Raw genomic sequence first — 24,617 nt, 5'->3', positions numbered from 1 at the left:
ATGACTGTGGTAAGTAATGGTTATAGTGAGATCCAAAGTGTGGCTCTCTCTGTGGATGGTTTGAGGTACTATCGTTGGAATTATTGAGACTGATGATCTGGGAGGTGAGCATTTTTGAGGGGACATAAACATACATATTAAAGTTCCTAAACATAAAGGCAGGGGTTTGAGTGAACTATATTTTGAGGAAGAGTGAGCTGGAAAGGTAGATGGAAAAAACCTCAAAGGAATACCCAGACCCGGAGCAGATGATCAGGGATATTGTTTTCCAAAGAATAGTTTCCATGAGAATAAGATGAAAAGTTCAAAAACAAGAAGTTTAGGATGAAGGGAAATTTGTTGATAACAGAACACAGACTCCAGAAGGTATAATAGGAAGGGAGGGCAGAAAAGAGTAGGGATAGGAATGGGTGGGACTGAGCTTAATTATGGTGAGCAGAGAACGGTAGCAGGGGAAGGAGGTTCACATCTTGAGATACGGCAATTCTGAATCATAAGGATTTGGGGTACAGAAGACTGTCTTTTGAACCAAACAGAAGTTTCTATGTTTTCATCATTGCTACTGATTGAAGGTAGGGGTCTCATTCTAGATAGGTGGATTTAAGAAGAGATTAAATGGATTAAGATACTGGTGTTGGTATTGGGCAATGAGATTTGGATTTCTAGATCACCTCTTAAAATATAGGAGTGGTAGTTCTTTATCTTGCTGTGTAGAATTGTTGAAGAGCTGAAGAACAAATGTCCTGAAGTTTAAAAAAAAAAAAAAGCAAAAGAGGATTGAGTCTTCACATAAAAGACGGGTTGGCTTCAGTTGTTGGCAAAATTCGAGATAGTATTATTTAAAGAAAAAATAGTTTGTGAGGACTTAGGAAGAGAAGTAGTGACTTCCAGAGCCACACTAGACTCCTCAAGAATAGGCCATTTCCTTTTTGTCAAAGCATTACTAGAGTAGATCAGGAGAGTACTATAAACATTATCTGTTCATTGAAAACCCCAGAGTCCCAAGTCTCTGGACCTTTGCGTAGGCTCTCTGACAAGCCTGGACTGCACTCCCACCTCCCCTCCATTTTGTAGAAATATACTTTATATGTACATTTTTTTTCCTCCCTGAGGGTTGGAAATATTCTATTTCTGTCTTTGTATTCTTAGCACCTAGCACAGTGTCTGGCACATGGTAGGTGTTTAATAAATGCTTGTCAGGGCAGGTAGGTGGCACAGTGGATAGAGCAATGGCCCTGGAGTCAGGAGGACCTGAGTTCAAATCCCATCTCAGACCAGACACTTGACCCTTACTAGCTGTGTGATCCTGAGCAAGTCATTTAACCCCAATTGACTCACCAAAAAAAAAAAAACCAAATTGAAAAACAAAGTGCTTGTCAATTTTCTGAACTAGTAGTCATTAATGGTTTGATGTCAACGTGGAAAGAAGTCCCCAGGCTTTAGAAGTCTAAACATTCTGTCTTTGTCCTCATCCTGTTCAAGATTTTTATTGCGACTTTCATTAAGGCTTAGATGGCATCCTACTCCAGTTGTCAGATTGTACAAACCAAGAAGAATAACTACCATATTGGATAATGGCATTGAGGTCCAGAAAGCATAGCATGGAAATGATTACATTGACGGTTTGTATAGTAAAAACATTTGGACCAGAGTAGCCTTTTTGGATTACTTTATTACATTATTCATTATAGATTCATTACATATGAAACTTCTCCCTATATCATGTTTTATTTCCCATTTTACCAAGAGGTAGAGTGCAAGAACTATGAAATGCTGTATTTTTCAGTTCCCATCATTCCCCCACAGTATAAATAACAGTCAGAAACATTAAATAAAAACTCTCAAAAGTCTGTTCATTTACAAATTTCACACTGTGAAACATTAAATTATTACAACCCCTCTAACAGTCTACATTCCTTTCTTTGTTCAGGAGCAAACTGTGATACTTCCTCTCATCTTCCCACCTTTATTTTTGGTGGGAGAGAGGGAAAAACAAGTCAGAATAGAAGTTAATCAGGTACAAAGAATAATAATCTTTAGTTCTGAAGGTTTAAGATAACATCTCAAATTCCTTAGCTATGAAAGTTTGGAAGATAATTGACTTTTCTTTATGAAAGAAATGTACGAACTGTACCCTTGATTGTACTTCTACAAATGGGGCATTTTCTTAGAGAAGGTGCACATTCTTTGCAAACTACTAGATGTCCACAAGGAATAAAGACAACTGATACTTCTTTGTCCATACAAACTTTACATGTTCTTTCTTCTTGTAATCGCCTCAACTGTTCTTCTATTGACAAGTCTAAAAAGAAAAAAATAATAATGAAATACAATGTGCTTTTTCACATTAAAAACAAGAAAAAAGACCATTAATATTAATTTTAAGTGATAATATTATTTTACCTGAAACATCTGTTGCTGGAATATACTTTATGTTCTTTTCCACTAGGGGAGAAAAAAAATGAAAAAAAGTATTATCATATTAGAGATCTACTTCTTAAAATATAAGCCACAGAGCATATCTTCACAGAACATTGTAGTTGGAAGGAACCTCGGAGGCTATGTACTTAAATGAGAATCTCTACAAATGGCAGAAAAGTGATCTTTAAGTGTTTTCTTGTAAGAAAAAATAATAGGGAACCCAGTATCTCCACTGTATCCTATTCTACTTTTGGATAATTCTAATTATTAGGGAGTCTTCCTTTACATTGAACCTAAATCTGCCTCACTGTGACTTCTAACCATGCTCTTAGTTCTGCTACTGGGATGCAATCTAATCCCTTTTCCATAAGACCATCTTTCAATACCTGAAAGCAGCTATCATGTCTTTCTTAAATATTCTCTTTGAAGGAACATCCCTCCCTCTATCTTTGCAGAGGTTGGGAACTATGGTTGTGGAGCACTGTATACAACATCAGCCTTTTTTGATGGATTGGTTAGTTTTGATGAACTGTTTTCTCCTCACTTTTTTATTCTTTGTTTCAAGGGCTAGCTTTCTCCAGCCCTTAGCACAGTGCCTAGCACATAGTAGGTGCTTAATAAATGCTTATTCACTGACTGACCCTGAGAGAGGAAGGAGGAAGAGATATATTAGATAATATAGATAATGTAAAAGCAAAATATATCAATAAAATTTATTTTAATTAAAACATTTTTTTCTTTTCTGGCTAAGCATTCTTTATATTCCTCCAACTGATCATCTGAATATTCTGTGGCTCATCTATGTCCTTCCTAAAATGTGGTACCTACCCAGAACTTAATAGAATAATTCAGATATGAGTACAGTACAGTGGAACCATCATTTTTCCAAAGTGTAACAATTGAGATTCAGGTTGACTGTCATAATTACTTATGATATTCAAATAAGCTGTGATGAGAATAAAATCCTTTAATCTTGTCACAAGTGAAATGCTTAAACTGTTGACTATAACTTGGGTTAAAATGATCATAGATATTGATGATATATGGCCAAAGATCTATAATGTTTTTAAAAATACTTTTTCAGTAAACTCACCAAACAAATTCTCATGTAAGACTGGGTCAAAATCTCTGAGACATTTTTTGAATATGTTGGCCGCAACATTTCCTTTAACTAAGATGGTATCAATCAGCATTCTGACTTGCAAAGATATCTGTGTTTTTTCTTTAATAACATAATATTCTTGTTCACTGATCACAGTGGCAGTCAATAGGCTATCCAGAACAGGAAGCACACAGGTCAAATGTTGAAACAGAGCCATTCTGTTCTTCCGAATTAATGATAAGTCATCTTTATTGAAAAAGAAAAATACATTAATTTAAACATATTAACTCTAATCATAAAACTTCAATATTGCTTCATTTCCTAACTTTGTTTTCTTTAATTATTCTATAATCTTAAGAATTATAACTGACAAAATAATGAAATACCTTTTTTATGCAGTCTTCATATGAAAATAACAAAATAAAATAAGCAGAGATAGGCATCATGGTGAAATTGATAGATATAAGTTGAAATACAATGAAATTCAGATTTCAAAAATATAACAAAATAACAGATACAGTACACAACTATATCTCATGTTTCAACAGAACCATAAAATTCATGATATGCAAAACCAAATTTAATATCTTTCATCTAAAACATCTTTTTTAATCTCTTTCTTCATCAGTAATATCACTGACCTAATCTGGGTTTAAACCTTGGTATTATCATCAACTCCTCCATCTCTATCACCTCTCATAGATAGTTCTGTCAATTTTACCTTCCCAATTTAATTCATAGCCATCTTCATTTCTCTGTTCTTACTGACACCATCCTAGTAAAGTCCTCATCTTCTCGGCTGCTACAATAGCCTCCCATTAGGTCTTTCCTCCAATATGTAATAGGATCATAGATTTAGAGTAGGAAGGAACCTTAGAGGCCATTGAGCCCAGCACTTTCATTTTATTAATGAGGAAACTGGGGCACAGCGAGGATAAGTGACTTACTCAGAGTTACCTATCTAGTAAAGGTCTATGACACAATTTGAGCACAGGTCTTCCTGACTCCAAGTCCAGTGCTGTATCCACTGTACCACATTAATCTTACTTACACATGGTTTTGGTCATGTCAGTCATCTGTTTACAACCTTTCAATGATTCCCTATAGCTCACCAACTAAAGTTCAAACTCCTAAGCCTAGCATTCAAGGCCTTCTATAATATGATGGCAACCTACCTTTCCTGCCCTACCTTGTACTAGACCTCTCCACATACTTTATATTGCAGAAAAACGAAACCACTTACTATCACCTTCTATATGACTTCATTTTCTCGCTCCTGTACCTTTTATTCAGACTGCTCCCTTTTTTGCATCATCCTCTGGCCTCCTCCTACTCTTATGAATTCTTGCCCACCCTTTAAAATCCAACTCAAATTAATCCTATACCTGAGCTGGTAATTCACTTTTCTCTTCTCAAACTTCAACTAGCAATTTGTCTTCTTTTAAACTATTCATGTTACTTTCTATTACTGTGATTGTGTCATAAAGTCTAAGACGAGAAGATGAGACCTACACAAATAACTATAATAAAGGCAGGCTATTATACAAGATAAAATTAATTTCCAATAATGCTTATGATATAATGAATCTAAAACAATTACATATGACTACAGTTAAGAAATTAAGAGTACTGACTATTTCTTTCCTTGTTCTCAGATTTCAAATATGAAACATCCAGCATAATTATTTTTCTAACTATGAAGTAGAGTAAGACAGATTTCAAATGTCTTCCTCATATTTATGCTTCCTTCAATTTTATAAATCCAGAATTCTTCTATATTAATTTTTATAGTAATCTGATAAAGCCATTCAGCATATAGAGGACTAGACTTGGATACAGAAAGACTTGTGTTGGAATGCAACCTCAGATACCTATTAGCTATGTGACCATAAAGTAAACCATTTATCTTTTCCGAGCCTGTTTCCTCAACTTTTAGAGGAGAATAATAATAGGAGTAGCTACTGCATAAGGTTATTAAAGGCTCAGATAAGATATCTAGGAGGCATTTTGCAAACCTCGTGTTCAATAAATATTAGTTGTTATTATTTTTACTACTATTTAACATTATGTTGTAGTGCATAAAGGCCCAGCAAGACATAATGGCTGTGTAACCCTGGGAAAGTAACTTAACTTCTTAGTGCCCCAGGCAGCTCTAAAACTATAAGTTGCAAAGCCAATACTGATCTAGAGTGATCCAAGAAATTTCTTTATTTGAAGTTCATTATGCCAATAAAATAACCTTTTTCAAATAATTACATAATTTCATCCTTAAAAACAAATGAAAAGGTTTTATTTAAATTCAAGGTATTATCATAATTATATATACACAGTAGACTCTTAGACAGTAAGCCTCATTAGAGCAGGGCCCTGTTTTATCTAAATGTTGTATGTTTCTCAGTTCCTAATGCAAGTACTCTACACAAAGTGGATATTTAATTTTTTTTGGACATATACAAATGATTATAATACAAGGTAAACTTTGATAAGTACAATACATATAAACAAGGTATTATTCTGTTACTTAAATCAAACAAGTAGTTATTGAGGAATTACATGCAAAGCACTGGGAATATGGAAAAGAAAAAGATCAGTGAAGCTTCCAGTGGAAGAGATATGATACGTGAACTGGGTAAGCAGGATTTCAGCAAGTGAAGACAAAGAAAGGGCATTCAGTCCAAAGGGACAATACAAGCATAGGATCACAGGAGGGGTGTTCTGGAACCAGGCCCAGTAGAGAGCCAATTGTTAAATATTCCATGTAAGCATTCACACCTTGGAAATCAGCAAATGCTTGATTTATTATTTTATTGATTTTCTAGACTTAAGAAAGTGATGGAGAAAATGTTAATAATGAAGATTAAACTTCTAAGCATGTCATGGGTACTTTTTTTTTTTCTCCAGAGAGTTAGTCATTAAACATTTGCTAGTATACTGATGGCTAGAATAGACCTTAGAAACCATCTAGTCCAAAGGATCTCAAACATTTTGGTCTCAGACCCCTTTATACTCTTAAACATTATTACTGAGATTGTGTTTATGTGAGCTGTATCTATTATGATTTACTGCATTAGAAATTAAAATTGGTACATTTTAAGTCTTTACTAACCTAAATTTAACTAATTTAAAATAGTAATAATAAACTAATATGTTAACACAAATAACATATTTTTATGAAACATAATTATATTCTCCCTACTCCCCCAAAAAAGTAGAGTAACTTTGTTTTATTTATTTTTGCAAATTCTCTTTGGTGCCTGGTTTAATAAAGAACTACTGAATTCTCATATCTGCTGTATGCAATGTTACCATATGTTATTTTAGTTGAAGTACATGAAAAAAATAAGGCCTCACAGCTATGTAGTTGGACAAGGGAGGAATATTCTAATAGGCAAAAAAAGTCTTAGGATTATTATGAAAATAGTTTTGACCTTGAGGATTCCCTAAAATGGTCTTGGGGATCCCGACAAGGGTCCACAGACCACACTTTGAGAGCTGCTGATATAGTCCAATCATTCATTTTACAGATAAGGAAACTGAACTTTCAGCTTTGGATATATTTTAGGAATAAAAAGAAGAAATAATATTGTGGAAACAGAAAAAGAACATCCAGAAAGATAGAACTAGAACAATATAATATGCATATGTAATTAACTTTCAATTAAGTGTGCAGTGACACACCAAATAATCAAAACATCATTTACACTTGATTTTAGGATGAATTTATAGAAGAGAGAGAGGAAGAATAAATTTTCAAGCACTAAAAGTAATTTTTACACTTGTTAAGAAGAACATAGAGCTTGACTAAAATCAGTAGCTCATATATACCTGATTCTATTTCCTCAGCTTGTTGTTCTTTCTCCTCTTCCCTTGTTTCATCTTCTGCCTTAAGTAAATCTGACAAAAGATCATTGACTGTTTTGTAATTTTCTCCAGTTGTTAAGATTTTACTCTGAACTGTCTGTTTTATTAGCCTTGTATTAAAGCCCATTTCCAAAGCTGCTTTGACCACAGATGTATTCATCATGATTGCATCTTCTGAATGGTGTTCTCTTGGTCCAAAATGAATAACTATTTAGAATGAAGAATTTTATGAAAATTAGAATAATTTTAAATGGTTTAATTTGCAAAGATATTCAAATGTTAAAAATATATAAATCAGAATTACATAAAGTTTGCATTTTACATATTAATTTATCTGTGATTTATTAACTTAAATATTAATAAATAATTACATGACTAAAGTTGAGTAAGTAAAAAAGAACATAGAAAATTCCCTTCTCCCAAATCCTCAAAATCCAGTATACAGTTTATTTTTAAAAATATTAAATGGAAGAAGGAAAACAAACTTTATTTTTATTCAGAATTGAACATCCTTCAATTTTATAACTATTTCATGTACTTATTTTTATAATGATCTTGTAAACCCTTTATTTATATGTTTTCTTGACAGTCAATGTAAAATAATGAAATTTAAATTTAAGGTGCATTATCATTGTACATACTTGGTAGCTCAACACTTTCATCCTCTGTAGTATCTGAGGTAGACAGCAGCTGTGGGATAAAAAGACTATATAAGTAAAAATAAATCTAAAATTACCTTCCTATTGCAAAAATAATTGTTCGATACATACACTCTAATGCTAACAGCAAAATTATGTGTATGTGTGTGTGTGTGTGTGTGTATACCACAAATAAGACACTAAAATATTTCATTTATATTTAACAATACAACTCCAGGCCTTAAATTATTAAGATTTCCTCCTTGTGGCTCTAACCAAAGCTATATTTTTTCTTTCTCATCAGTAAGATAAGGAAAACAATGTTTTTTGGGCTTTTTTAAAGATGTCTTCAACAAATATTTAATAACTATAAGAAAGAGTCACTGGGTCAGCCCTTCTGGTGAGCACACACACACACACACACACACACACCACAAGCATATACACGTAGGCATCATCTCATCAGTTATGATCACTGCTATTTTTGAGTTTCCTAATCCTCAAACTACAATGTCACTTATTCAAAAAAGCTGAATTTCAGGAAGGATAGATAGAACAGCAAAGATTTCTTCCTACATCTTAACATAAGTTTACACAGTTTGACAATTTATCTTGTCTGCTTTTGGTAAGTATTTTTCCCCCAAAATGGGAAAAATATACATATATGCACCACAAACTATTTTTCCGTGATCATGACGTACTAGAAAGAGCATTGGTCATAGAATCAGAAGATGTATAAAAGTCTTATCTCTGATACTTGTTGGCTATGCTTTCATTTGTTTAGCCTTCCTGAACTATTTTTCTTATCCATAAAATGGGAAGAAATACACTTATCTCACTGGGTTGTCATAAAGATGCTACTTTGCAGACATTAAAAAACTATATAAATATTAGGTGCTATATTTACAGCTAAGTAGTATAGTAGATGTTGTTCCTAGAATCAGGAAGAGCTAAATTTAAATACAACTCAGATACTTAGCTGTGTGATTTTTGACAAGTCATTTAATCTCTCTTAGTCTCAGTTTTCTCATCTATAAAATAGAAATAATAATAATAGCACCCATCTCACAGGATTGTGGTAGGGACAGAATGAGATTAATATGTAAAGTGTGTTATACATATATATGCTATACATATGCTATCTATAAATTTGCAGTTTATTAATTTTTTTCTAAAATTTTTTTCTTGCTTTTCTAAATAATAACAAAAAGACATAAAGCAAACATCTATTTCAGGTCAAAGATTTTTTTTATTTCATTTGTGTGGAAATAATGCAGATTACAACCTATCCAACAATGAATAGAGAGTTTTGCCTGAGGTTCAAACAAGTCAAGGGCCTTGATTTGCCCATTCTTAAATAGCTATTATCAAGGGAAAGAGTTAAACCTAAGCTCTTCCTGACTCCAAGACCAGCATTCTATATAGTATACAATACATGCTACCTCTTGGATTTTTTCATTAAGAATAGCTGAATTTATTGAACTTCCTAAAATCATCAATTGGAGGAAACCCTAGACCAAGGGTGGGGAACCTGTGGCCTCAAGGCCACATGTGGCCCTCTAGGTTTTCAAGTGTGGTCCATTGACTGAATCCAAACAGAGAACAAATCCCCTTAATAAAAGGATTTGTTCTGTAAAACTTGAATTCAGTCAAAAGGCCTCACCTAAGGACCTAGAAGCCCACATGGGGCCTTCCCCACCCCTGCCCTAGATAATATTGACAATTACAAAAACTTCTTTATACCTGTTCAAGAAGACGAGGATAACTAGCCTGAATTTGACAGATGAACTGTTGTCCTTTCATTCTGTTCAAGTACTCACACCTACAATGTTAATGAATAAATTAATGCATGAAAAAGCACTTATTAAACACTTATTATGTGCCAAGTATTGTGCTTGGGGATATGATATAAAAGCAAAGAAAATCTCTGCCCTCAAGGAGTTTATATTCTAGTAAGGGAAGATAACACAATTTTGAAAGCTGACTGACACAACCTTTCCAGGAGCAAAGGCAGTTGATTCAATCATGGTTCTAGGACTATAAGGGGTGAAAGGTGGATGGTAGTGGTGTGTGTAGTACTGTGATTGGTGAAAAGATGGCCAGTGTGTAAGGAGAGAAATATAGCTGAGCTGTGGCCTGCCTGAAAAAGTGGCTAGGTAGGGTAGTCACCAATCAGGAGAGGGGTGGATGCTCCAGGAGGGAGAAGCCTAAAATCCCCAGTGCTCTAATAAAAAAAGTGAAGCTTGTGATTAATTTTATGCAACTTGTAAAGAACCTTTTTAAATAACATGAATGTATACAAGTTAGCTTCAAACAGCCCAATGGCCCAAAACAAGAGTATTCTAAACCATTAGAACTATTAACCCTTTACTTGGAATAACATGAATAAATAAATCCCTAAAGTTGAGAACTAGTTTTCTTATACTACCTTGTCTTTCAACTTCTAAATATCAAGTTCTAAATATCAGTCTGGAATGGACAAATGGAGGCCCAGGAAAGACCTTAATTTAGAAAGGCTAAGGTCACCCATTGCATCCCAGGCCATTGCCAGTCTTCTGGACTTATGTCTTGCCACTGGACTTCAGTGGGAGGAGAGAGTGAGGCTGATGACTTTGTGCAGCTCTGCCTCACTTAAATCCAATTCATATGCACCTTGTGATGTCATTAACCCTCTTCAAAACAAAGAAACAACAACATTATATGTCTCAAACTTAAATATCTCCCCACAAAACTATTAATAAATTTGGGGGTTTATTCTGAACACTTATTCAAAATAATATGACATTTGCATTTCTAAGACTGCAGCTCTCCACCTTCATTTTCCACACTTTCCATTTTAACCTTATCCTGGGGAATTTAGAAAAACGAATGTGGATATGTTTTCTCACTCTTTTAATTGAATAATACAAGTAAGCAGAATTAATCCTTCATGGTTTAATTTTAACTCCTCTATAGTTTCATATTTTCTTCATTAGAAAAGGGTAAAAATATACATAGTGCAGCTAGAAAAACATTGCTGTCAGATTGCTATTTATTGTGCTTGAGAACCATGTAGCCCTGTAGTGAACAAAGTAGGACTGGTCAGAGAATCCTCAAAGGGAAAAGGAGTAGCTTTGGGGAATTCGAAACCTGTGTGAGCAGTCATATGCTTTGTATAGTCAATATCAGAGGAAAGAGGGCAGGGGTTTGGCATCTCTCTTGAATCTGAATTAGTCATTCCTTTTTTCTTTTCTCCATAGACAATCCTAGTAGTTTGCCTTATAATTTTTTTTCCCTTTATCTTTCTTTTTTTTTCCTTTCTTTTCAATTATTATTCATTATTACCACCTTCACCTGACTATGTAAAGAAACATTCTAATATAAAGGTAAAATATTTTACAGTTTAATTAAAACCCCAAAGCTTAATCAAGTAAAAATCTGAAATGAGAGGACATGAGGTATATTTAATTCTATTTTTAAGTTTATAAATACATTTTAAGAGTTTTATTCACCACTTTCAAATACCACTTAAAGTCAAAAACAGCAAGCATAGAAAGGTAGTGAGTTACAGTGGAAAGAACACTGGATTTGGAGTCAGAAGTTTTGGATTTTAATCTCTCAAATCTGGTACTTCCTACCCATGTAATCTGGGGCATCATTTCTCTTCTCTAGGTCTCAGTTCCCTATCTATAAAATGAAAGGAGTAAACCTCTAGGGTCTCTATCAGCTCTAAAATATTTTTATCCCAAGTACAGAGGATTCATATGATATATACTTTAAAATTTTTTTATTAACTAATTCATTTCAGCTCTTTTTCTTTTTATTGGAGACCTAAATGGCAGCTCTTATCCAAAATAAGCATAGTTTATATTATATTGTTCCTCACTTCGCTTCTCCAACTTATGTGGCCTCTTTACTCTGAACGTGAGATCTCTTCATTGTTTTTGTTCTAAGATTCCATAAAACACTGAAAGGTACAACAGCTTCATGCATTAAGAATAGTCATGGAACTTGAAGGAAAGCTGACATACTGTTGATGATACTGTTTATCTCATATATGGATCTTGGAGAAAGGAGATGAGTTCGGGGAAAAGAATGGGAAGGAATAATAAAACTGAAAAATAAAGGGTGGACATGTTGCCTAATGAGTCTTCATTATTGTGTATTCTTAAATCACTCTCATGTACATGTAAATACAAAAATGTGTTCCAATGTTAAAATGAATTATACATTGTTTGGGGAAATTAATATGATCAGTAGCACTAAGGGAACTTTTAAGTGTGTTTTTCTTTATAATAGTCATATTTATTAAAATCTGATAGGCGTAACCGATATACTATCTGGCTATCATCATAAATGCAGAGAAAGTACAATATATCTGAAAGCTAGTATATTAAAAATAGCTTATTAACAGTCTATATTAAAATATTTTAAACCATGAAAAATTCAATTCTAGGTCATCTGAAGAAAAACACAGAGGAAGGATAGAAACAATGTCCTAAGTACCTATAATCAAGAATATAATACTATTTCAGTTTTTAACTATAATTTTATATAACAAAAGTGGCTAAGCAATCTATAGAAAGGTTATTCATAAACTAATTTCAGAAACCTTACAGTGTATTGTAGAGCACCTTTCTTATTTCAAAAAGTCAATTCAATTAAAAACACAGATTTAGCACCTACTATATAAAAAGCACTGGGATCCAAAGAAGAGAAACAGTGCAGTCCCTGCCCTAAAGAACAGTTCACTCAATACCTCTATTTCCTTACCATCCCCTCACTCTTTGAGCACCTGTAGTCGAAATTAATTTTTCATTGACTCTAATGAAACTACCTTCTCAAAATTCTGTAGTAACTTCTTAATTGCCAAATCCAACGGCCTCTTCTCGGTTGGTTCTCCTTTTGCTCATTGTGTTTAAAAGGCACTGAGATCCGAAGATGAAAACTACAGTCCCTGCCCTATTACAATCTAATAGGAAGTATAAGACATATACAAATAAGTATGATACAAGGTTAAATGTAAGAAATGCAAAGGAAAGAATCAAACAATATGCTACAAGAAAAATGATAAAGAGATCACTTTTAGCTGAAGATGAAGCCACTTTGTGAAGGGCCATAAATGTATTGTATACCAAAAGCAATGGGGAAATCTTTAAAAAGTTTACATGCAGAGGAGTGACATAGTCAGATTTGTCCATTAAGAAGAATACTTTGACAGCTGTATGAAGAATAGATGGGAAAGCTGATTGTGAATTCCTCAAGGGCAGGGACTATCTTTTCTCTTTCTTTGCAACCCCAACACTTAGCAGTAGATTATAGATGTTTAATAAATGTTTATTGATTGAGTTGAGGAAGAAGATGCAAGTGGACCAGGTAGGAAGTATTTCACACAACCTATCAACCCCAAACCTGGACTACATTCCCTCCTCATCTCTACCTTTCAGAATCCTTGTTTTCTATCCAGGTTCAGTTCTGTTGACACCATTGTAACTGAAGGCATTTTTTTCCCTCAAAGATTCCTATCAGATTTCAACTCTCCCTTGATCTCATCACAATTGAGCTGGTAGCAATATAGTGAAAAGAATTCTGAACTTGTAGTCAGAGGACCTGGGTTTGAATCTTGCTTCTGCCACTGATTACGTGTGTGACCTCAAGCAAAGTAGCCCATATTTATGGCCCTCAATTTCTTCTTCTATAAGATGAAGGATTTGGACTAGAGGGATTCCAAGATTCCTTCTACCTCTAAATCTCTGATCCTACTTAATCTGTGTATATGTCATATCCTGACTAGTAGAATCCTTAAGGATATTTTAAAATATTTTTATTCCTGTGCCAGAACTAAATATCTGTTGAATTGAACTACAATAGTCTAAGTGAGTGACAATGAATGACTGGTTTAATGTGGTGACAGGGTGAGGAGTGAGGGGTTGGCATATAATAGAACTTGACAACCAACTGGATAGGGGTGTCTTAGAATGATAGAGAATCAAAGTCAATTGAGTTTTTGAGCCTAAATAGCCAAGATAACAGTGGTATCATCAATAGATGATGATGAGAGAGAAAGCACACTCACAAAGCTGGCAGAGGGAAAGAAGTCAATACAGAAATTGAAACTGAAGATGAGAAAAAGAGAATGATCAAAGACATAAGTAGAGGGGTTCAGTCTTGTCAAAGAGGGTTTCATCCTTGAGAGCAGGAAGAAAGGAGAGAATGAGAGAAGATAAGGGAATGGGTAAAGACAAAAAAGGTTTTGAGATTTGAAGAGGAGTCAAGGGAGCTCATGACAGATTGATTAAAGCAGGAAATTAGGTCTTCTGCCCCAGGGTAGGATGAGGTAGTAGTTTGAAATTCGAGCTGAAGAAGAGAGGATATTTGAATCAACTGATCAACTGAGAAGTATGATAATCTGTTAATCAGTCAGTCTATGTGCTAGGCACAGTGCTAAATGCTAGGGATACAAAGAAAGACAAAAATCAGTCCCTCAAGTTCTCAAGTAGCTCATAGTCTAATGGATGACAATCAGAAATTGAAGAAAAGGATTATTATGTAGTAGAGAGGGGCCAGTTTATATTAGAGAACATGAAGCTCTAAATTTATCCATTTAAACAACCTTTCTCATTATTATAGAATTTTACAAGGCAGAATTTAAAATAATTACCTTGGAAACCATTTGGCATGTTCCACCCAAGGATCATCTCCTGATTCCCAACACCTCAGTCCACCATCACAGCAAAAGCATTTGACATCATCATCGCAACCTAACAAAAAAAAAGTGAGCCAAAACTTGAATGAGCACAACCAATTAAATGAAAATTTACTGGTTAGCTATGAATATTTCTTCTACTGAGTTAGGTTTCTTACCCACATAATAAAAGCCAGCACTTGCAAGCTGCTCTGGATGAACTGGAATTTGAAGTGGCCAGGTCCCAAAGGTTTTCATACGGGCTGCATGGGTTTGCATGCTCACATTAGAAACACTGAACCTTGATGCTTCTTGGATTTGATTTCTCAGGAAAGGACAGTTAGGAAAATGTCTCTCATGTTCTGACATGGCATCATCTTTTGGTTCCCAATTACTTAGTTTCCCACCACAGGCAAAGCAAGCTACCATGTCTCCAGGTCCTATATAGTAAAAACCAGCTTTTGCCAGATCTGATGGTGACATAAATGTCAGTGGCCATGTCTGGTAAGTAAGAAATCTAGCTTCTTCAGTACTCATTGAATAACAGTAGGGGCTGTTGTTCAAAGGGGATAAGTCCTCAACTATTCTGGAAGTCAGTGGCTCGGGTGGAAAACTATAGTAAGAACCACTGTAATATACACTCTGTTTTGAACTGGGAGATAAAGAGCATGTGTCATTATTCATCTCTGAAGAAGAAAACGCAGACTGAGAGGAAAATCCTAGATTGTTAACTGCAATCAAATTCTGAATAAAGGCACAGCTAGGATACAGCTGTTTATGTTTGTCAATAGCATTGTCTCCCTGTTTCCAATTATCCAGCACTAAGCCACAACAGAAACATTTAACTCTGTCGTTCACACCAGTGTAATAAAATCCAGCCCGAGCAAGACTTCTTTCTGAGATTGGAACATTGACTGGGAAAGCAGAGAATGTAGACATTCTGTACAGTTCACAAGAAAAGTCGAATTTCAGTTCACATAGGTTGCTATCTTCTGCTATGTTCATGAGATTCCAGGGGCAAAAATGGGACAAGTCTTTCTCTGGGGAGGTAGTTTTGTGCATCCTTCATGGTTTTAGTTCCAGGCTAAAAATCTTGAAATAAAATTCTTTATAATTTTTCATGCCAAATATGTGAGTTTCATGGAGATATCCTAAATTTTATTATGGTAGCTAGAGACTTCACATACTTTGGAAAGGGGTATAACACATTTTGAAGTTACATATCCCTGTCTTTATATTCTTTATATATGTGCCATTATATAAACTTAATGGTTAAAGGTAGATACCTTTGGAGGTATGTAAAGTGTTTTTGACCCCTAGTTAGTGTCAAACACTTTGAAGTACATACATTATTTCAGGTAACTATGATGCAACAGTATACCACCAGCCTTTAATAGTTAACATATTTAATAGTGTTTGACTTATACAGCATTTTTTTGTTAGCTCTCTATGTTCAACAAATGCTTCTATTTTGTCTAGCTCTCCTTGAAAGATCAAATACCAAGTCAGCAAAATGCAGCATATATTTCTCAGAAGCATTCTCCATGTTCAAGTTTTATTTTTTTTCCTGAGTAAATCCATCTTTATCTAAATTTAACTTTTCATTCATCACTCTTCCAATGACTATGTGACTGAACTAAATTTCAGACCCTTTCAGCACCTCATAGTCTTAGTGTAATCTGTGCTAATCACACAATATCTGGAATATTACAGATGTTACCAGGGAGCAGAGTTCAACTCACAAAAGAACTATACTTGCTACCTAGAACTATTCGTCAATGGAATGGACTGCCTTGTAGGGTGAGTTGTTTGAGTCACTAGATGTGTTCATACAGCAGTCACATGACCTTAGGGATACTGTAGGGGAGATTTATTTACTGGACAGAAGGAGTTGGAGTAGGCAACCTCTAAGGTCCTTTCCAATTTTAAATCCTCTGATTCTGTGATCTTCATTGGTCTTTCAGGTGATTAGACAACTATTTCATGTACCACCACTGACTTCTTCCTTGCTTTCTTTAAACCTTTCATGCCAGTCAAAAATTTTTGGTCTTGCTATTTTTTCATCCCCACAAATCTTTTTTAACATGACACATCTTATTTGAAGATTTAGTTAACTTCACAAAAAGTCTGAGGCTAATTCTTTGCTCTAAAGAATTCATTTTTATACTAATAGAAAATATTCACTTCTCTTAGCACTGGGTGACTTTCAAAGGATTATTGACCTTGATATGACCACTTATATTTTCTATATGCCACAATGAGATATCAATTTTCATTATGGTATAGTTAGAGCATTTATCAATGAACCGTGTTTCAAAATTTGACAATCATTAGGTACCAATAACTTTAATTAACTATTTTCTTTACTCATGCACAAAACTACCTCCCCGAGTTTAGACTATGTCCCTTTTAAGGGTTTAGGTCTCCATTTTGGTATTTTTGGTCCACAAAAGAAAATGAAAAAAAAAAAGAGAGAGAGAGAGAGAACAAGATTCTTCTTCCTGTAAAATCTGTTAAGAAAAAAAGGAGAATTTTAGAATACAAAGTATTCATAGGATATATTAATATTGTAAAATATAATTTTTATAAATCATAAACTTGTAAATATAATTTAATTTCAAAAATCTGTCAAGCAAATTCCTTTTCAATACAGACTATTAATATTAATTCCATTATGATATGACCCAAATCATAGATTTAATTTCACATAAATGAATTAATTTTGCTCTTTTTGTCCATCATGAAAATACCCATCATTGGTTATGAGATAGAATGGGAAAATATACAAGTGGATGAACTCAAATTTATTACCATTACTGAAGGCCCCCTCATTTAGTCTCAGTATCAAATATTTGAGAGCAGGTCTCAAAACTAAGAAGTGGATTCAAGTCCAATCTCTGACAAATAGTAGCTGTGTAACCCTGGGCAAGTTTTTTAACCACTCAATGATCTAATCAAAAATTCAGAGAAGGTCCTGATCTGCACTGATACAGGGGAGTTCTTTAGGATGAGCTTTTTATCTACAGGCCTAGTTCTATCCCTCAAATATTTGCCTTCATTGATACACAGAAGAACTCCTTACCGAGTTTCTGGAGTTTGCAAAGAAGAAGCAACAAAGTAAAGAGTTTTCTGCAGCAAATTAATTCTAGGGCTTTTGCCTTATTCCCAACACAAAATCTTTTTGAATTAGATGTTAATTTTAATAGAATTTTTGCAAGGTTAAGGATCATTAATTCCATGATCTGACTTGTCTAAACTCCATAATCTCTTAGTCCACAGAGCAATCCCAATATGAAATATTGTAAATGGGAAAGAAAAAGAGAATTTCATAAGTAAGGAGAATGGCAAGAGAGCCCTGGGCATTGTAGGGAGGAGAAAGAAAGTTCATGTGGAAGAAGGTTTCCAAAGGGATATGGGAAAAAAAACAAAGAGATACTGTGTACTTTATAATTCTGCTTCTGACTCCAGAGATAGTGGGACTAGTTTAAGTGGATACAAATTTAGTTTTCCTCAATCTAGTTGTCTTCCTATAAATGGGTAGGAAGAAGGACGGGCAGAGCTATGCTACTTTCTCCTTCTCCATATCAATTTTTAGTCTAAGATAAAACACAGTATTGTGTAATTTTCCTTTGGAATACATCTTCTATCCCCTCCTCTGCTCTCTGCTCTACTTTCCCACATGAAGAGTGTTGCACAGGCACCCCCTGCATAATGGTGCCCCAATGTAAGATGATACTTCACTCTAACATGGATTATCCAATTGTCCATATATAATATTCTTCCTATGGAAATACCCGTGTCTGTCTCATTTAATGCAGTGCTTTTAAGTAATCAATGATATAAGATAGGATATATCTGTATTGGCAATAGTTTAGAGCAAAGGCTCTACTACAAGTCAGTCAGTGGCTTTACACAAATATATATAGAATAGCCTGTTTTTTAGAACCAATCTAAAATACTAATGCTGTGTACATTAGGCAAGACCAATCTAAAAGCCTGTATTCTTTTCTCTCAGATCTCATGGACTCCTTTGTTGATAATCACTGCTGGCGAAATGATTCCCAAGTTGGCATTTCCATCCCTGGCCTTCTTTCTCAACCATCATCTGCTATACAGCTTTTTCTGGATGTCTAGAACCAAGCCCATCAATTTTTACTCCCAAACTGAATTTCTTTATTTCTATGTTCATAGTATCAACATATGGCAAATAAATCTTCAAAATTCACCTCATATCCAATTACCAGAATTTGTTAATATTTTCATTCACAATATCTTTTTTTTTCCTTTAGTGAGGCAATCAGGGTTAATTGACTTGCCCAGGGTCACACAGCTAATAAGTATCATGTGTCTGAGGCCAGATTTGAACTCAGGTCCTTCTGACTCCAGGCCAGTACTCTATCCACTTCACTATCTAGCTGCCCCCACCATATCTTTTAATAATAAATAAGATGTTAATTAGATATCAAGTAATAATAAGTATTAATAAGATAGTATTGCCACTACGTTAGTTCACACCTAGACTTCTGGAAGTCTCTTAGTTTCCTTCTCTCAAATTTCTTTCCTTTTAATTCTATCTACATATTGTTCCACATGAGCTTTCTGCTTTGATCATTTTACTCCTTTACACCAAAACTCCTTTTCAATGCCTATGGAATAAAATGCAAACAACCTCAGCTTTTAGAACAGTCAGCCTGTCCTAGTGGATAGAGAACAGCCAATGAAGCCAGGAACGCCTGGATTCAAGTCCCTCTTCTCACAAATATTGGCTGTGTGACCAATAGTGTCCCTGTCTCAGGTCTCCTCATTCCAATCTGTTTTCCACACAGTTGCCAAACTGATATTCTGACCATGTCACTGCTCTACTCAAAAAATCCTGTGGCTTTCTATTGCTTTCAGGATCAAATATAAAATCCTCTGTCTGGTTTTTAGCACCCATGACAACTTGCTGCAACCTGTCTCCCCTATCTTCTTATACATTCCCTCATTCTCTTTTTCCATTCAGAGAGGCCTTCTATTTCTCAAACTTTTCCTCTTTCCTTTATAATTTAGCTGCCAATCTCATCACTCCCCTTCACATCTACAGCACCTGGCACAAAGTTTGGCACATTTGGCACATGCTTAATAAGCTCTTGAATCATCTACCTCTTCACCCTCTTTTATCTATTCCTAATAAACATTTCCCCTTCTAAACCAGATTCACAGGTCAGGAGGATTCACACACACACACACACACACACACACACACACACACACACACACACATCCTCCCCCTGGTGGTCATTGATCTGGCATCCTGAGGGGGTACCTGAACCTTAAGAAGTGGCTCCAAGGTGTATAGGATGCTTGATTTTGGAGTGGAGAGGACCTCAGAAGTCATTCAGTCCATTTTACAGATAAAGAAACTGAATCCTAGAAAGGAAAACCGCCTTAACCTAAAGTAACGCAGAGAGTAACAAACCAAGCCAGGATTCGGACTACTTTCCACTGCACCCTGTATGACAACGTGCTTAAGAAGGAGAGGATGAAGGAAAGAGCTAAACTAAGTTTAGGCAAGGCCAGGAACTTTGTTTTCAGGGTCTGGCATTCTTTGCTCTGTGGGTAGCTGCTCCCCAAGTCTTCACACTTTCCCACTAACTGTGTAACCCTGGTCAAGTCTTTCAATCTCTCTGTGCCAGTTTTCTCATCTGTAAAAATGATGAGGTTGATTTCCATAGCCTCTAAGGTCCCTTTCAGCTGTAAATCTATAATCCTATGACCTCCATAGCACAAAACCGCCCATCCTCTGATTCCCTCCTCTTCCCACCTCCCCCAGCCCCCTTTCCCAACCGGGACTGTTTGAATTGTCCAAAATTAGCAAATCCATTCTACAGTCCCCAGGCAGAGATTTCAGTGGCCCTCCCCCCCCCACCCCAACTTGAGTAGTGACCCAGCACCAGGTGGAACTTTCTCTTATAAACTTCAACCTTCAACGCTACTCACACAGATGCTCCCGCTAAAATACATTAAGAAAGGCAAGAGTGGTATTATACAAGACTCAAATCAGCACAGACCTGCTTCTCCCAAGCCAGACACCTCCTTTACCGAGAAATGATAAGTCTTCTGTGATGACTGTTAAACGACTGGCAACGGCAAAGGGTCATTCGCTGTTCAGTAGTGCGAAACTTTTTAAATCGTCTCAGTTCCTCCCTATTTTAGCCCGCCCCTCGACCTTTGAATGAGGTGCTTTCCTCATTCTAGGGGAACTCCTAGGGCAAAAACCACTTAAGACTTCCCCTTACTCAGCAGGCACACTAGGGGAATTCCATGACACTAAATCATTTAGTATTTCCTGACTCTCCTAAATGGCTCGACAGAAATAAATAGTACAGAAGTACTGTGATAAGAGATATGTTATTGTTTCCTGTGATTAGAAAAACCCTCTTCTCTTCCCCCCTCCAAAAATATACTTTTGGTTTAAACATTATTTAGTTTTCCATTTTTAAGTCACCATTTTTTCAGACCTTTAGGTATAAAAAACCCAGAATAGTTTTCTTTTAAATTGTGGTATTTTTTTAAATGTCTTTTTTTTTTTTCACTTCTGGTCCCAATCAAGATAAGATTATGAACATAGGTGTGGGAGGAGATTTGAAACTGGTTGTTAAAATTGCTCAACTTTGCCCTTTCATCCCAAATGGAAGTACTTTATTTGAACTGGCTTTTTGTACACAGAACTTGAAGTCTGAATCTGGCTACAGGGCACCCTCCCTCTCCCTCAACTTTCCAATCTGGTGAAAGCTTCTACAGTAGACAATTTAGGCAATACTAGCTAAGGATAAGCTAGATAGCAAAGGTATCTTCTAAATGTAAACTATAGTTGTAGTTATTATTACATCTTCCTTCTTATCCTTTCAACTCCCCTCCTCCCAGGAAGATAATCTTAGAAAGTTAAAAACCTTCCAAAATTCATATTCCTCCAGCATCCTTCCCATTCTTCAGAAATCCATCCTTAAGTAGAAGTAAGCAAGGCAGATACCCTTTAGATACTTAGAGGCTAGCTCTAAGAATGTGGATCTGTCAACAGGACCAAGGTAATAAATCCACTATGGTCCATAGCAGCCTCCAGAGTGCCACATGACTTTTTATAGTCAATATAGTATGATATATCTATGGAAGAATGAATCAGTTTTTAGTGATTAAGTTTCCATGTTAGAGAGATTTCAGTTTAGTCTACAACTTTCTGAGCCATTTTCTACCCACCCTGGAGTCAAAACAGACTTCTAGAGTAGCCCCTGAATTGCTCTGATCTCTTCAGGGCCCTTCAGTTGAATCAAAACTTTGAGAATTGTTTCAGCCTGTAATGATACCTCTCTACACACTTTGGCATACCTCTAAGATTAATGTAAAATTAAATTTGATTCAATAAAAATATTAAATTTGATTGAGGATAGGACAGATTCCTTTTTCTATTCCCTTGCCCTCTCATTTTTCTTTTCCTCTTACCTTTTCAATATGCTGCATATAACTGTCTAACACCTATGAATGTCATTCTTTCCCCAATTCTCATTGTCTCAATTTTTTTTCAGATATCCTTCTAAAGTTAGGAAACAAAGAAAGTGTTTTTAGAAAATGGTGAGATGGATGCCCTGTTTATTCTCCATATGTATCTTCTACTTATTCTAAAACCAACATTACTCTGGTTTATCATTCCCCTTCTGCCATTGGTCATGTAGAATGGAAGGTGAAGAATGGCTTTCACCGACCACTAAAAACCATCAGGAGGAAGTAATATATAGCTAAACAATAGTACCTGTGAAAAAGATCTTGGAGTTTTATTGGACCATAAGCTCAACATGGGTAACATAGCAGTCAAAAAGCTAGACTGCATTAGAAGAAGCATGGTGTCAAGAACAAGAGAAGTGATAGTCCTGCTGTCCTGGTCAAACTACATCTGGAATATTTCCTTCAGTCTTGACTGTTGCATTTTGGAAAGTATATCAATAAGCTGGCATATGTCCTGAAGAAGATGACCAAGATGGTAAGATGACAGACAACTGGGATGGTGGGAGATTAAACATTATGCCATACAAAGACCAACTGAAGGAACTGGGAATGTTTAGCCTGGAGAAGAGAAGACCTGAAAATGATGTATAGGTCTTTTCAAGTACTTGAAGGGCTGTCATATAGGAAGGAGATCAGACTTGTTCTGCTTAGTCTCATAGGGCAGAATGAGGAGCATAAAGATAAAAACGCAGGCATTTAGGAAAGCAGAGAGGAAGAGATTTAGGCTTGACAGAATATAAAACTTCCTAACAGAACTATCCAGAAGTGGAATTGGGTGCCTTGGATAGTAACAGTCTCTTCCTAGAGACTGGATGAATGCTTGCTGGTTATGTTTTAGATGAGATTCTTGGTCACATACAGGCTGAATTACATGTCCTCTGAAGTTCTTCCCCTTCACAGCAGAATTGAAAATGAAACTCAAGAGAGGGAACAGGCTATTTTAACCTCTAAGTACATCTCAGTCATTGTGAATGGTTTCTGGGAATTTCCCAGTACTTTGACAGCCACATAAGAATTTTCAATGAAGAATCTCTGGTTGAATTTTTAAAACGTGATTCCCCACTAAATATTGTTTGAAGGTCTACTGTCTGAGAATGAACAAATTTTAACATTGACAAAAATATCTAACAAAGAAATATCTAGGATTATCAGAGAGTTATATCTTATCAATGTTACTGGTGAACAACCTTCAGTTATAAAACCTTGATACTGGACTTTGAGAACATGAGAAATTTCAGTTTATAATCATTAACTGCTTTCCATGTGTAAAAAAGTAGATGTGACAGATGTTTCTTAGGGGACTATATCTGCTCCTAAGCATATGTTTCTCTCAATACTGCCATAAAATCATAGGATTCAGAGTTGTAAAGGATCTTTGGACTAGGTCATTTAGTCCAAATTGCTTCTTTTACAAATAAGAAAAATGAGGCCCAGAGAGATGTCATTTGCCCTATGTTGATTAATTTCTAAGTAGCATAGGTAGAATTGAAACTCAGGTCCTCTGACACCAAATCCAATGTTCTTTCCTAGTGAAGTCATAGTTTTAGTGTTAGCAATTATCCTTTCCCTTGAGAAATCCCCTGGATAGTTTACCCAAAGTATGTCCCAAGGGCATGTCTCCTCCAGAGATGGGGGTGACCAGCTGGATTTTTGATAGAATGGCATTCCTGATCTAGGTGCTGATGCCCTAATAGAAACTTGCTTTCCCTTTTAAGTAGTATTACATAGACCAGTGGTACCCAAAATGCAGACCCCTGCCTCCCTACTTGGCTATGATATGACCCCAGAAGTGTTGAGGCATGACTTCAAGGCATAACCATTTGGAGGAGTTCAAGAATGGATGAAAAGATTTAGAAAATTGCTGTGATAAGTAGAATAGATTTGATTAGGGAGGTGTAAAAGAATTACCTTGCTACTGTGAGGGCCCAGTTGAGATTATATGATGTAAATCTGTAGTAGATCCAGTTAACACTTTCTCCAGCTTCATTTGACAGAGTAGGAGCAAAGGCAGCACCTGATAGGAGTAATACTGGGCTCAAGCTTGGCAGGACAAGATTAGTGATGAGATAAGGGGGAAAGTATTTAAGACAATAGGACAGTGCAGATTCAACTAGTTCACTAAGGGGTCAAGATGGGGAAGGAAAGAATGTAGCAGGTGCAATAGTGATGGCCTTGGAAAGACTTAAGGGCTCGAGGAATCAGAAGTCAGGATGAGAATGAAGAATAAGGTCTGGGGTTTCAAGGCAGAGAGAAAGGTAGAATTACAACAAATTGTGATTAGGTAAGGGAATTTCAGAGTTCATAAACATAGAAGTGGAGCATTTATGAATGATGCCAAGATCAAAACTATGACCATCTCTGTGTGTAGCTGAGGCAGGATGGAGAAGTAGGT

At 35.6% G+C, this 24,617-nt stretch overlaps 1 protein-coding gene across 1 annotated transcript; it reads right to left on the bottom strand.

Annotated features, from left to right (window-relative positions):
- Positions 1 to 1,654: 1,654 nt before the first annotated feature.
- On the bottom strand, positions 1,655 to 20,840 carry LOC114033883 (baculoviral IAP repeat-containing protein 2-like). Its single transcript, XM_027849509.1, has 9 exons — positions 20,737 to 20,840; positions 14,866 to 17,196; positions 14,663 to 14,762; positions 9,766 to 9,844; positions 8,026 to 8,074; positions 7,349 to 7,591; positions 3,515 to 3,769; positions 2,404 to 2,445; positions 1,655 to 2,302 (listed from the first exon to the last, which is right to left on the bottom strand). The coding sequence occupies exons 2-9, from the start codon at positions 15,746 to 15,748 to the stop codon at positions 2,109 to 2,111; spliced, it is 1,845 nt and encodes a 614-aa protein (XP_027705310.1). The 5' UTR covers positions 15,749 to 17,196; positions 20,737 to 20,840; the 3' UTR covers positions 1,655 to 2,108.
- Positions 20,841 to 24,617: the final 3,777 nt, after the last annotated feature.

The sequence above is a fragment of the Vombatus ursinus genome, unplaced genomic scaffold (assembly GCF_900497805.2).
Source record: "Vombatus ursinus unplaced genomic scaffold, bare-nosed wombat genome assembly UNPS02007612.1, whole genome shotgun sequence".
NCBI lineage: Eukaryota > Metazoa > Chordata > Mammalia > Diprotodontia > Vombatidae > Vombatus > Vombatus ursinus.
Note: the sequence above shows the minus strand (reverse complement) of the source record. Positions and strands in the feature narration are given on the sequence as shown.